Source organism: Triticum dicoccoides, chromosome 2B (assembly GCF_002162155.2).
Source record: "Triticum dicoccoides isolate Atlit2015 ecotype Zavitan chromosome 2B, WEW_v2.0, whole genome shotgun sequence".
In the NCBI taxonomy this organism is placed as follows: Eukaryota; Viridiplantae; Streptophyta; class Magnoliopsida; order Poales; family Poaceae; genus Triticum; species Triticum dicoccoides.
The window spans coordinates 255219712-255231786 of NC_041383.1; the positions used below are offsets into that span (position 1 = coordinate 255219712).

At 44.7% G+C, this 12075-nt stretch overlaps 3 protein-coding genes, 2 non-coding genes and 1 pseudogene across 7 annotated transcripts in view; 5 read left to right on the forward strand and 1 right to left on the reverse strand.

The window, feature by feature from the left end:
* LOC119363391 overlaps positions 1–1677 on the reverse strand; it is a 5118-nt gene extending 3441 nt beyond the window's left edge. The window contains exon 1 of the mRNA XM_037628734.1: positions 1426–1677. Within this exon, the coding sequence (XP_037484631.1) occupies positions 1426–1516 (91 nt within the window). The 5' untranslated portion in view covers positions 1517–1677. The remainder of the gene's footprint in view (positions 1–1425) is intronic.
* A 263-nt stretch (positions 1678–1940) lies between these two features.
* LOC119363392 (60S ribosomal protein L38) lies at positions 1941–3377 on the forward strand. Its single transcript, XM_037628736.1, has 3 exons — positions 1941–2050; positions 2162–2345; positions 3140–3377. The coding sequence occupies exons 1-3, from the start codon at positions 2048–2050 to the stop codon at positions 3160–3162; spliced, it is 210 nt and encodes a 69-aa protein (XP_037484633.1). The 5' UTR covers positions 1941–2047; the 3' UTR covers positions 3163–3377.
* Positions 3378–3942: 565 nt separating this feature from the next.
* LOC119266340 lies at positions 3943–4078 on the forward strand. The gene has a single exon (XR_005132006.1). It is a non-coding gene; the product is annotated as a small nucleolar RNA snoR77 (small nucleolar RNA).
* A 66-nt stretch (positions 4079–4144) lies between these two features.
* Positions 4145–4238, forward strand: LOC119266320. Its single transcript, XR_005131988.1, has one exon. It is a non-coding gene; the product is annotated as a small nucleolar RNA R44/J54/Z268 family (small nucleolar RNA).
* Positions 4239–4764: 526 nt separating this feature from the next.
* LOC119266241 lies at positions 4765–4857 on the forward strand (annotated as a pseudogene).
* Positions 4858–7219: 2362 nt separating this feature from the next.
* Positions 7220–11323, forward strand: LOC119363393 (peptide chain release factor PrfB1, chloroplastic-like). 3 transcript variants are annotated; one of them, XR_005173939.1, is made up of 8 exons: positions 7220–7561; positions 7816–7893; positions 8005–8225; positions 8699–8902; positions 9614–9829; positions 9947–10133; positions 10536–10928; positions 11034–11323. XR_005173939.1 is itself a non-coding variant. In XM_037628737.1 (7 exons), the coding sequence occupies exons 1-7, from the start codon at positions 7426–7428 to the stop codon at positions 10838–10840; spliced, it is 1347 nt and encodes a 448-aa protein (XP_037484634.1). In that variant the 5' UTR covers positions 7220–7425; the 3' UTR covers positions 10841–11323. The 3 variants fall into 3 exon arrangements, 1 of the variants encoding a protein (XP_037484634.1); XR_005173940.1 differs by having other exon boundaries at positions 11045–11323; XM_037628737.1 differs by having other exon boundaries at positions 10536–11323.
* The last annotated feature ends 752 nt before the right edge of the window (positions 11324–12075 follow it).

Here is a 12075-nt window from a genome sequence, read left to right on the forward strand (position 1 = left end):
CTCTCTCTCTCTCCCTCTCCAATATTTAGTTCGCCACGAGCGAAACCCTCACCTCCCGCCACCGCCATCCGCTCCTGGCCGCCCTCCCGCGTGCCATGGCAGGCGCCCACGGTTCCTACGACCTCGCAAGCACCTGCGTTAGGCATGGGCAACCCCAATGCCGCTCTTTTGACCGGTGCGTTGGGCCTCACATCGGCACGCCATCACGCGGTGCAGGTCCTAGCCACCCCGCGGCAGCAGATCAAGCCACGCCGGACCCTTTAATGGACCCGGCAGCGACTGGCTGCACTCTTGCTCTCCTCCACCGAGTTGCCCGAGGAAGAGTAGGGGAATGTTGCGTCGGCCGAGGAGAAGAGGAATGACGCACCATCCGAGGAGGGGAATACCGCTCCGACCGAGGGGGAGGAGGATCTGGCAGTCGCGGTGGCCATAAACGCCTCCTTGGTCACGGAGCAGGAGGATGAAGCTAAGCGGCTCGCCATTGAAGAGAGGGAGATGGAGGAGGCAATGCAAGCTTCCCTCGCCGGCACAGACAATGTCGATGATGACAACCTCGGCCTCGAAGACAACAACGGCGAGCTTGGGGGCAATGAAGATGAAGGCACCGACAACGACTACGGCAGTCGCCTCAGAAACTTCACCATGGTACAAATAGGGAGGACCATTGAATACCATGGTACAATGGTGTCCTCCCTATTTCGAGATGCTCTAACAAACAGCTCACACAAAAAGTCAAGGTTTATCCAAAGATCAAACAAAATTAAGCTAGACTACAGCGGCATGACATGTAAGACAGTTCCAGATGCAAGCAAGGGCAAAAAAACACTGGACCTGTATCAAAGAAAAAGGTTAAAAGGAAAACTAATCATTTCCAGGTGCTTATGCAACTCGGGGACCACACAAGTTATTATAAAATCAGATATTCATTGGGAAAGCTTCACTTATTCCATCTTAGGTTTTACTTGCACTAGGCACTGTAAAATACCATCACCCAAGCAAAAATACAAGAAAAACTACCTAAGCTACTGACAAGAAAGTTCTTCAACTCGGCAACAAACTCTCTCTGTCCCTGAATTTCATCAATCATCCAGAATCCCATGGCCCAAGAAAGGTGAGGGCAATCAGTTGATTATGTACTGTAGGCCTAGGCTACTGATCTCGAAATGCCTAGATATCCTTTATGCTCCAGTTTGTCAGGTTTCAGTGGAAGAGAAGCAGTGGAAGTTCAGAAAAACATGGGCGCAAAGCTTCAACAGGGGATTCCCAAGGTTCTGCATTCAGCAGCGAACGATCCCCCAATTCGCGAGGACAACAAGTAATTGGACGCTAACTTAGTAGTAACCGAACCAATGCAGTGATCTAAAATGCCATTTTTGCGGCAGGAAGCTATGGCAGAAAGTTAAACGTGAGAATACAACAAAATACCTGCTTCGCGCACGGTGGGAGGAAGAAGGGACGACTGGTCGGTGGAAGGAATTTGGGAAACCAAAGGGGAAACAACAGGAGACCCCGACATGGACCAACCTCGCTGGTTAGGCACGGCGGCGCGACGGTGAGGAGCGGCTCCCGGCGGGAGGAGGGGCGCAAGGCGAGAGGGGCGGTGGGGCTAGGGTTAGGGTTAGGGGTCGCCGGCGATTCAGCGTCCTGCAGTGCGCTTGCGCCGGTGGTGGTGGAAGCCGGAACTGACGAGCGATGGAAGCTCCAGAGTCTTTTTTTTCCTTCCTTTTTGAGCCGAAGGAGGCCGCAGAGTTTGGGGAGAGCCCGGAAATTGGTTTCGGCCCGCGACGAGATTATGTTTGATATCGGCCTGTTACGGAAAACGATTAAAAATGAAATCCATTCTTGCCTCACTCACTGCCGGCCTGGCCCATCAACTCTATGAGTATATCGTGTGCCTCCTGGCCCATCTGTACATGGGCCTGATGCCCGAGGTTATTAGGTCACCTCCAGTATAAATGTGCCGAGCAGGGTCTCCTCGTCCTCCCCCTACTCTTTCCCTCGCCGCCGCCGCCGCCTCCTTCTCCTCGGGTTTGCACAGTCGTCCACCATGGTGAGCTTCTCTCTTCCCCCGCCACGATGATATTTCCGGCGGTTGCCTCTTCCTTTCGTAGCGGATGCAGTTGCGTGGTGTGGTAACGAATCCTTTGTTGTTGCTCCGCAGCCGAAGCAGATCCACGAGATCAAGGACTTCCTGCTGACGGCGCGCCGGAAGGACGCGCGGTCGGTGCGGATCAAGAGGACCAAGGACGCCGTCAAGTTCAAGGTGCGCTGCTCCAGGTACCTCTACACGCTCTGCGTCTTCGACGCCGACAAGGCCAACAAGCTCAAGCAGTCCCTCCCACCAGGTTCGCCCTCGTGCCCCCGCCTCCTTCCCCATTTAGGTCTCGACCAGTTCGATTTGTGATGTTTAGCTGCTTACAGTACAAGATAAATTGGTGGAAGATCCCAGTATGCGTAGCGTGTTTCGTGTTCGATGCACCCCATGAGTAGGTACATTAGATGTGTTGCTCCACGCGAGTTCTGAATGGTTTGACGTATGCTTGTGCAAACGATTTGTTTGTGACATGGTATTGTGGAGGTGTTGATTTTATCTGGGATAATCTGCACTGCGAGCAATAAAAATCTCGGATAATCATAGACATCCTGCTATATGATGCAAGCTATTGACTTTCCAGCTAATCTGCTACTTTTACACAATTGCTTTGAGATAGATGCATCTTATTCGTTTGCCTATATTACTGCTGGACCCTCAGTGGTGACCAGTTCGCTATCAGTTATCTCTTACTCTGCAATGGCATTGCACTAGTTTAGTACTGCACAATTCAGTGTAGCACTTCGTCATGTTTTATCTTGTCTTGTTAGTTATAATTTGCCCTCAGGTACAGTGATATTATAACTGCATAGTGCCAGCACAACTTCGTTAATATCATGAGGAACTGCTCAGTTCTGAGCCAGATTGTCCGTGACTAGGTCTGTACGAATTGTTTACATCGTCCTTGGTTTAGTCATGTTTCACTTAATACCAGCCATTATGATTTGTATCCAATATGTGCTCTACTGACATCAGTTTGTTATGCATAATATCCCATTTTGCAACCATTGTTATGCTTACTAACTAATTGTGATGCTCTCTTTGCAGGTTTGAGCGTCCAGGAGGTTTAAGCATCAAGCCAGACAATGCCTTTTCTAGTAGCGGGAATGTTCTATCCATCTTGCTTTAGTAACTGTTAGCAGGCTCTCCTTGTTTACCCCCATTAAGAGAGTTTTGATGTCCCAAGAATGGAATGTAATGTTGGGAGCTATGTGGTTGAACCTGCGAGGATTTTTGTGTTATTTTCACTTTTGCTGGAGAAGGAGATCAATTATCTTATCCTAAATTGGTTTAGTATCTCACTATTTTCCTGAATGTTCTGCATTTTCTTCAGGCATGGTCCATGGTTGGCCACTCTTAAGCTTAATAACTCAAATCAGTAACATTTAGAAAGGGTTGTAGGTAAAACTCGTGTGCAAAGGTGGACATTGTATATGCAACTTATGAGGTGATAGATCGATGGGCTGCAACGGCAGCAAAGTGCTTCAAGAGTGTTCCATTGTGTGCGGTGGACAACGGAAGCAATTTCGGAGGCACACCCATCCTATCTATTCGTCATAGCTTCGTTTCTTTCTTTCCTGGTCATGAAGAGCTAGTTCCTATTGATCCGCCGGCATCATTGGCGGTGGCTTGATGTTCATAGGTTTAGGGTTACCCGAGCATCCGTCCAGCCAGATAGCCCATTCTTCATTCAGATTCAGTTTTCTTTTCGTGTTAATTTCGTTTTCTTTCGGCGAAGATCCCAGCAGAGAGGTGTTGAATCTCCCTCGTTGAAGCTTGTCTAGTAGTCTTAAGAACATCAGCTAATTGTCCGATGTAAAACATTGTAGTTCTGTCACGAGCGACGATTCAGGCAGCCTCTTTACCATTACAGTGGCATTGGAGGTGTTGCGTTGCTGGGAGAGTAAACCTTTTGCTCTTCAGATTAGCCGAGGGGGAGGCTCCTGCTTCCCTCCCTGAAGCTTGTCTAGTAGTCTTAAGAACATTATTATTAGTATGTTTCTCATACCCAATTTATTTTTGACCTTCTTAATTTTTGGTTGGCGATCCATGAAAACAAATGATGATAGCTAGACAGGGACATCAGAACCTTGAATTTCAGGGTTATGACAGACTACGTCTATAATGGGAATCTCTCTGATGTTTTTGGTTCCAAGTTAAATTGTTCTGGTTTTCTCCTTTTCAATCATTCTACTTTGGAAGACGGTTCTCTTTCTCGTTTGCAATTCTGATCTTGGATAACAATGCAAGGCTTAGGTTTGGCCTCCTCAAACATTGTGTGTACAGCTAGATCCAATGACATATAAAGCAGTTACACAATTGGCAACTGAAGCTATACAGGAATAATGAACATCTTTAACTAACCCAAGGCTTCCAGATGGCCCTTTCTGAATCGAATGGAAGCAAAACAAATGATTTAAAAAAAACAGTTAAATGTACTATGATTAAATGGAGCCCTTATGAACATATTTGACTGATCATATTCGTTTACCAGGACTCCGAATGTCAGTTCAATATGTGAAACAAATCATTAAACGGTCCTTATTGTTTGTTTGCAACTGAAGCTTGAGTTTCTGAAAAATACCTATATGTACATCAATGCAAATGTTTCGAGGGACAATTTTTTTTCAAGATTTTGTTAATCATTTTTACTGGATATAATGCTTATAGCTGCCCGCTGATGATCAAACTAATACTTTCGTTCTTCTGATGTGCCATATTGTGCCGTTGTGCTGAAGCAATTTGGAGACCTGAGCTGAGGAAATGCTTGATAATACCAACTTCTTATCTTTGTCGTGTCTGCTTCTGGCTTCTGGGCTGGATGGAATGGGTGGTAGGTTTGATTAACACCAACTTCTTGATCTTTGTCGTGTCTGCTTCTGGGCTGGATGGAATGGGTGGTAGGTTTGATTATGTATGGCGGAGAGAAACAATGCATTGATAATACTCCCTCCGTTTCTAAGTATAAGTCTTTGTAGAGATTTCACTATAGACACATATAGAGCAAAATGAATGTATCTACACTTTAAAATGCACTTACAGGAACGGAGGGAGTAGCTAGTATGATTGCCATATGAGTAGTAGGTGTTTCTTTTTTTTTAGAGTAGTAGGTGTTTCTTATGGACCCTAATAGGGAGCAAACAGATGCAACATCAAAGAGAGTTGCCATGGTCTGGCGATGTTATCAGCAAAAAACGAAGCTGCAATGTGTTCACGGATTACCACATCGAAACACAGAAGAATTGCCACGCCGAGAATTGTCATACTATATGATAGAAAATTACCTGCATGTTTAAGAATTTCCATGCTGCCATTCTAGAGTAGAGGAAGTTGCCACACATGTCCATGAATCGCCATGCTACAATAGAGAGAAACTGTCATGCTACAACATAGAAAAATGCCATGCTACAAAAGAGAAATTGCCACACATATTTTAGGAATTGCCTTGTCATATAAGAGGAAACTATCATGCTACACACAAAAATTATCATGCTCTATATAAATAATGCTACTTGTGCAAGATTTGCATAATTCGCTCAGAGGCGTGGATGGAGCAAACATTTTGCGTCGTTTAGCTTAGGGGGTGGACGGAGCGAACGATACCCCACGACTCCACGAGGATTGCCACACTATCACGTGTTGAGACTTGCACGAATGCGCCACATGGCTTTCATTCCAAAAACCAATCCCAAAGAACTTTTCGCTCATTATCATTTCTGTTTTCTATTTTTTTTGGACAACCTTTTTCTATTTGAGTTTTTTTAGGGGAACCATTTCTATTTGAGTGGGGCTATGGCACTCAACCCTTGACAGTCTAGCCTTTTAAGCCTAACCATTATGCTAAAGCCCAACAGCAATAGGCCCACCTACAAGTGTATCAAGCTAAAAAAAGGGCGATTCCTAAACGGCGCCCGCTGCGCCGGTTACAGGCACCTGCGCAAACGGGCGCACACCCCCCACCTTTCTCGTCGATGCTATATGGGCCAGCCTTCTAACCTTTTTTCTGTTTAATTTTCCAAAAAAGGTGCAGCCGCAGGATTCAAACTGCAGACCTGTTCAACAAAGGAGATCGTGAGTAATCACTAGGAAAGCTAGCGCTTTGTGGCTATCTCTTCGTTTCTCCCTTTTAGTTTTCTTCAGCTCACCCGAAGCCTGGGTTTCCAGCTGGCTTTGCTTTTTTTCATATGTTTTTCCGGACCGTTTTTTTTTCTTTTTATTTTGTTTTCTTTACATTTTAATTTTCTCAAAAGGTGTGAACTTTTTTCAAATTCGATGAACTTTTTTTGAAAATCCATGAACTTTTTTTCAATTTTGATGAACGTTTTTCAAATTCAATGAACTTTCATTTCGAATTTGATGAACTTTTTTTCACACTCGATGAACTATTTTCAAGTCAATGAACTTTTTTTGAAAATTCATGAACGTTTTTCAATTTTGATGAATGCTTTTCAAATTCGATGAACGGTTTTCAAATTTGATGATTTTTTTCAAACTCGATAAACTTTTTTCAATTTTGATGAATATTTTTCAAATTCCATGAACTTTTTTAAAATTTGGTAAACTTTTCTTCAAATTCGACAAACTTTTTTTCAAATTCTATGAACTATTTCAAGTTTTATGATATCTTTGGAAATCCATTATTTTTTCAAATTTGATGTATTTTTTTCAAATTTGATGATTTTTCTTTTCAAAGCCCATGATACTTTTTTTTTCAAATTTGGTGAACTTTTTTTTGAAAATCAATGGAACTTTTTCAGGTTTGTGAACTTATTTCAAAATCCATGAACTTTTACAAAGTCACGTTTTTTCCAAATAATTCAAAAATAATTGAGCGATGGTTTTGTGCCATTAAATAGTGCGGCGACAGTGTTTATCACGCATTTATCGCTGATACAGATCACTAACGTTTGGTAGCTCGAGTGCCTAGTGGGACTCACGGTGAGCTCGAAGTGCATGACTTCGAGACCTTTAGAGGAGGAGTGCTTTTGCGGTTTATGCGTTAGCTGTGTGTGCGTTTTTTTGGGCCGGCCCAACTAAGCAGCTTAGCGAGGGCCAGGGAGGAGTTCGGGCGCCTGAAGCGCCCGATAGGAGGGGAGCTACCAAAAAAAAGGTACTACCAAAAAAAAGGTCGATGCCGCTGAGCGTCACGAACCCCGGAAGCCAATCCCGAACTCGCCGTCGACACTGAGCTCGGGCGTCCTTCGACCTTCTCTTCCCCAATCCCCTTGGCCCGCGCCCTGCCCCCCTCCATTCCCTCTCGCGCCTCCAGCACCGCCCCTCTGGCCCTGGCTCCGTCGCCTCCGCTGGCCTTCGCATTCCCCTCGCCGACGGCCATGATTGACTGCCCGCGGCTGCTTCTTGCTGCCGCGAGCTCCGCCCCCGGCCCCTCGTCCGCCGCTTGCCGGAGGTTCGCCACCGGGTGCCCTCCCTTCTCCCTTTCATGCCGCGGCCGCCTTTCTTCTTTCCCTGGTGAGCTCCTCCTCTCATACTCCTCTGCAAGTACGCATCCGTGAGCTATTCAACTGCTGACTCTTATCTTAGATAAAAGTGTTCCTGTGTAAGATGTCAAAGTATACCTACGCCAAGTATGTACTTATATGTTTGTATGGGCGCGAGGGTTTTAAAGCTGACGCTCCTAGTTTGGCTAAAGAAAAATCGGGTGTTCATGCTTTAGTTTTCTTATATCCTGTGGATGGGACGATGACAGACTTGGATCACCACAGTGCAATCTGCATCCTCTGGGGCGGGGAGCCAGTCGAGCGTCGTGGATGAGCCGGAGGCCGTCGAATGGGCCATGCAGGGTAATCTATTTGCTCACTTCTGGATTTCTTTCAGTGGGTAATGGTTAGGCCTGTGTTTTTGTCCCTCGCTGGGTTGTAATTGTTATCCATATGACTGGAAGTTGGGTACAGACTTCTACGCTTTGCGCAAGGATGTTGAGTTGGCCGTAGAGCGTGTCAATGAAGTCAGGCAGGATGCTGGACTGGAACAGCTTCTGGAGGAAATCGCTTCACTGGAGAACAAGTCTGGAGATAGCACCTTGTGGGATGATCCTTCCAAGGCACAGGAGTTGCTTGTTGCTCTCACAGAGCTCAAAGAGAAAGTCAAACTTCTTAACGATTTCAAGTCGCAGGTCTGACTCCATGGCATTCTTATGCATCCAGCACCTTAAATGATATATCTTGCAAAACTTTAGTCATGTTATATCTGTATATTAGTTTGCACGTCATGTATAATATTTATATAATGGTAATAATAGTTTAGGAAAAAAGATACACGTTTGCTTGGCATATCCATATAGATGATATAAATTTGTGGAACAAGCATGACAATAAGTTTTTTTTTCTTTTGAAAAGGAGGTTAAAAACCCCTGGCCTCGGCATCATTGTGATGCACACAGCCAATATTATTAATTATTAAGGAGAGTACAAAACAAAGACAATCACGGCCAAGCCATTACAAGAGAGATAAATAAAACGCCTATGACTAAGTCGACTTCTTCGGGACCAACGCCTTCAGGAAGGGGTACCGTTGCCATATCTGGCTGAGCATGGCAATAAGTGGTCATCAACAATAGTTCTTGATTATGGTCTTTCCTACATTCAGGTTGAAGAAGCGGATACCATTGTGCAGCTTACAGAGGAGTTAGACTCCATAGACACAGGCCTTCTTGAGGAGGCATCAAAGATCATAAAGGCATTGAATAAGGCACTAGATAATTTTGAAATGGCACGGCTTCTTTCTGGGCCTTATGACAAGGAAGGAGCTGTAATTACTATCTCTGCAGGCGCTGGTGGCACCGACGCCCAGGTATTTGCTCACTCCATTTTCAGGCTTTAACCTGACCTCTTTAGACCAGCAGAAGTTGTACTTTAGAGTTTAATTTACTTTCCGTTAGGCAGCATGACACTGCTTGTTATTTAAGCTTGGACTGTTTTTCTGTTGCTTTGGTATTTGGGTTTTATGAATCTTATGTACTCCCTCCGTAAAGAAATATAAGAGCGTTTAGATCACCAAAGTAGTGATCTAAACGCTCTTATATTTCTTTACAGAGGGAGTATTAGTCATTTGGTACTGTTGCTTCAGAAGAAATTTGATCTTATACTACTGCTAATTCTCTTTGCTACCCGGTCATAGTTTGCTAACGTATATGCAATTACTTGTATGAATTTTTGAATTGTATCACCATAAAAGGCTGCTCTTCAGACTCCGGTGAGTAACAAACTAGTCCAGCTATGGATCCGGAACTGCACAAACTTCGACTATATGACTCCTAGTTGTTGTCATCAATAGAAAGCAAGCGAGCCTGAGCGCTGAAAGTCCTCGTCCATGATGATGGCCTTTAATCCATATTGTACATAACTGACCTGTAACCTATCTATGTATATGTAGTTATACTCTAATCTCACATTCTCACTTCAGAATGACAACAAGTGATGCTTGGCATTTCCTCCGAGAAAGCACGTGCTATGGATAAACAGTTGTGATTGCATTCTTTTAAACCTGGCTTGATCTTTGCAGGATTGGGCTGACATGTTGCTCAGGATGTATGTGAGGTGGGGAGAGAAGCAGCGCTACAAGTCAAGAGTGGTAGAGAAATCCCCTGGCGAGGAGGCTGGAATAAAATCAGCAACAGTTGAATTAGAGGGAAGATATGCCTATGGGTATCTCTCAGGAGAGAAAGGGACACACAGGATCGTCCGCCAGTCTCCATTCAACGCTAAAGGCCTTCGACAGGTATCTTCATTTTGCAGTCCTCCTTTTCTGTTTGTTATCCATATACTTGCAAGCTGAAGATAAAACACATATAATAGGTTCTTTCTAAAAGTTTGCGTGATGTGCTAATTTTTGCAGACCAGCTTTGCTGGTGTTGAGGTCATGCCTCTTTTACCAGAGGAATCCTTGGATGTAGAAATTCCTGAAGAGGATCTGGACATAAGTTTTACGAGAGCTGGAGGTAAAGGAGGCCAGAATGTGAACAAAGTGGAGACTGCTGTTCGCATGGTCCATATCCCCACTGGCATTGCCGTCCGTTGTGCAGGTATTAATTACTGAGAACAGCTTGCATCACACCTATTTATTCAACTACCCAACCTGTAATGTATGGGTAGACATGGGATCTCACTCATCTCAGGTTGACAAATAAGCACACCAAGTGCAGGAATAAATTCGTGGTGATTGAAATTTGATGTGAAAATTTGAATGATGCTCTCCTGAAACTAGCTGAACCTCCTGGTCCGGGGTCCTGGCATAGTTGATAGGCAATATCTTGCAGCTTTTCCCATTGATAAGTTCAGCTTGTCACAGAATAGGTCATTTATGATCTTACATGTACTAGCTATTTAAGAATTTCACTCGAAGTATTTCTGAATCAAGAACCGGAGTTAACTGAGTGTTGTGGAGAATGAAGCTGACATTTGCGTTATCGTGTCTAACTTTGCAGAGGAGAGGAGTCAGCTGGCTAACAAGATAAAGGCCCTAAGACGGCTGAAGGCAAAGCTTCTGGTGATCGCCGAGGAGCAGCGTGCGTCGGAGATCAAGCAGATCCGTGGTGATGCGGTGAAGGCGGAGTGGGGGCAACAGATACGCAATTATGTCTTCCACCCCTATAAGCTCGTCAAGGACGTCCGGACGGCATGCGAGACGTCGGACATCAGCGGTGTGATGGATGGCGAGCTGGATCCCTTCATCAAAGCCTACCTTCAGTATAAGCTCTCTGCTGCTGCCGAGGAGCAAAGCGTCAAATGATGCTGACATCGACAATCCAAGGTAGCAGTATGGAATTTTGATGCGCTCGTCATCGTTGGCTCTGGCTGATTGAGCCGCCCTAGTGAAGGTATGCAGTTTTACAGAGGCTTTTGCAGTTTTTGTAGTCTTTGTGTCCAGTGCCTCTAAAGGTGCTGGATATGAAAAACAGCCAAGTGATGAATTTAAGTTGAAGGTTGTGACTAGTGAAACAGCTCGACGGGAGTTTTTAACTGTTGGAACCAGAAGCCACAAAGGCATGATGGTTGAAGCATTGGTCTCGTAACACATGAAGGTGCCTTGTGTACTGTACTACTGGTGCTTCTTTCACCATTTGATTTTTGCCTATGATGAATTCCTGAGTAAGCTGAACCGTAACAAACTGAAGTCGACGGTGGTTTGTCCGTTGAATTTGTGTCCATGGGAATATTGAGCATAGATACCTGGGGAGTAAGTATGCTGGAGAAATATTGTGTGTAGGATTTTTCTGCTGGAGGTTTTAAAATTTTGATGATCGATCCCTTCTTATTTTTCTTTTGAGGCCAATTAGTTGCCTCTCTTTAGCTAGATTGGGCTGCAACTCGGTTAGGAAAAGCCGACAAGCTATTAGGCCCAACTTGCTATCTCGTATGTGCGAGTTTGGACTTCTAGGAGTGAAAGGCGGGCCCCATGGCCATGGTCATGTATGTTTTTTTTTTTTTTGAAATGGAGGCGTACCCCCGGCCTCTGCATCATAATGATGCATGTAACCATCTTATTAAAAGATCCACGAAGTATTACAAAGTCATAAAAGTATTACAGCTCGCAAGTGGAGCGAAACTAGAAAAAGAAAACAATGCTGACGATCACAACCGATACTGCAATGTGAAAGATAGCCTCCCTAAACTCCTATCCTGTTATGCGACCGCTATCCGAACCGGTTGAATAAAGCTCGTGCTACCATTTTCCACTGGTTGCACCCAGTAACCAAAGGCTCCTTGGAGTCCGTAGGAGTGAGTAAGGACCATGTATGGATCCAAGCGGTAGCTCTGAAGATGACCTGCAAGAAAAAAGATAAAAGTGTGTTGTCTGTTAAAAATCAAATCATTCCGACAGTTTCATATAGTCCATAAAAGCGCACATATTTCAATCCGAATATGAGCCGCAGTAGTATGCTCAACCCCAACTAACCACGTTCCAAACCACGACTCAGTGTCAACTGGAGGATTGATGTTGAAGGCTATATGAATCGTTCTCCA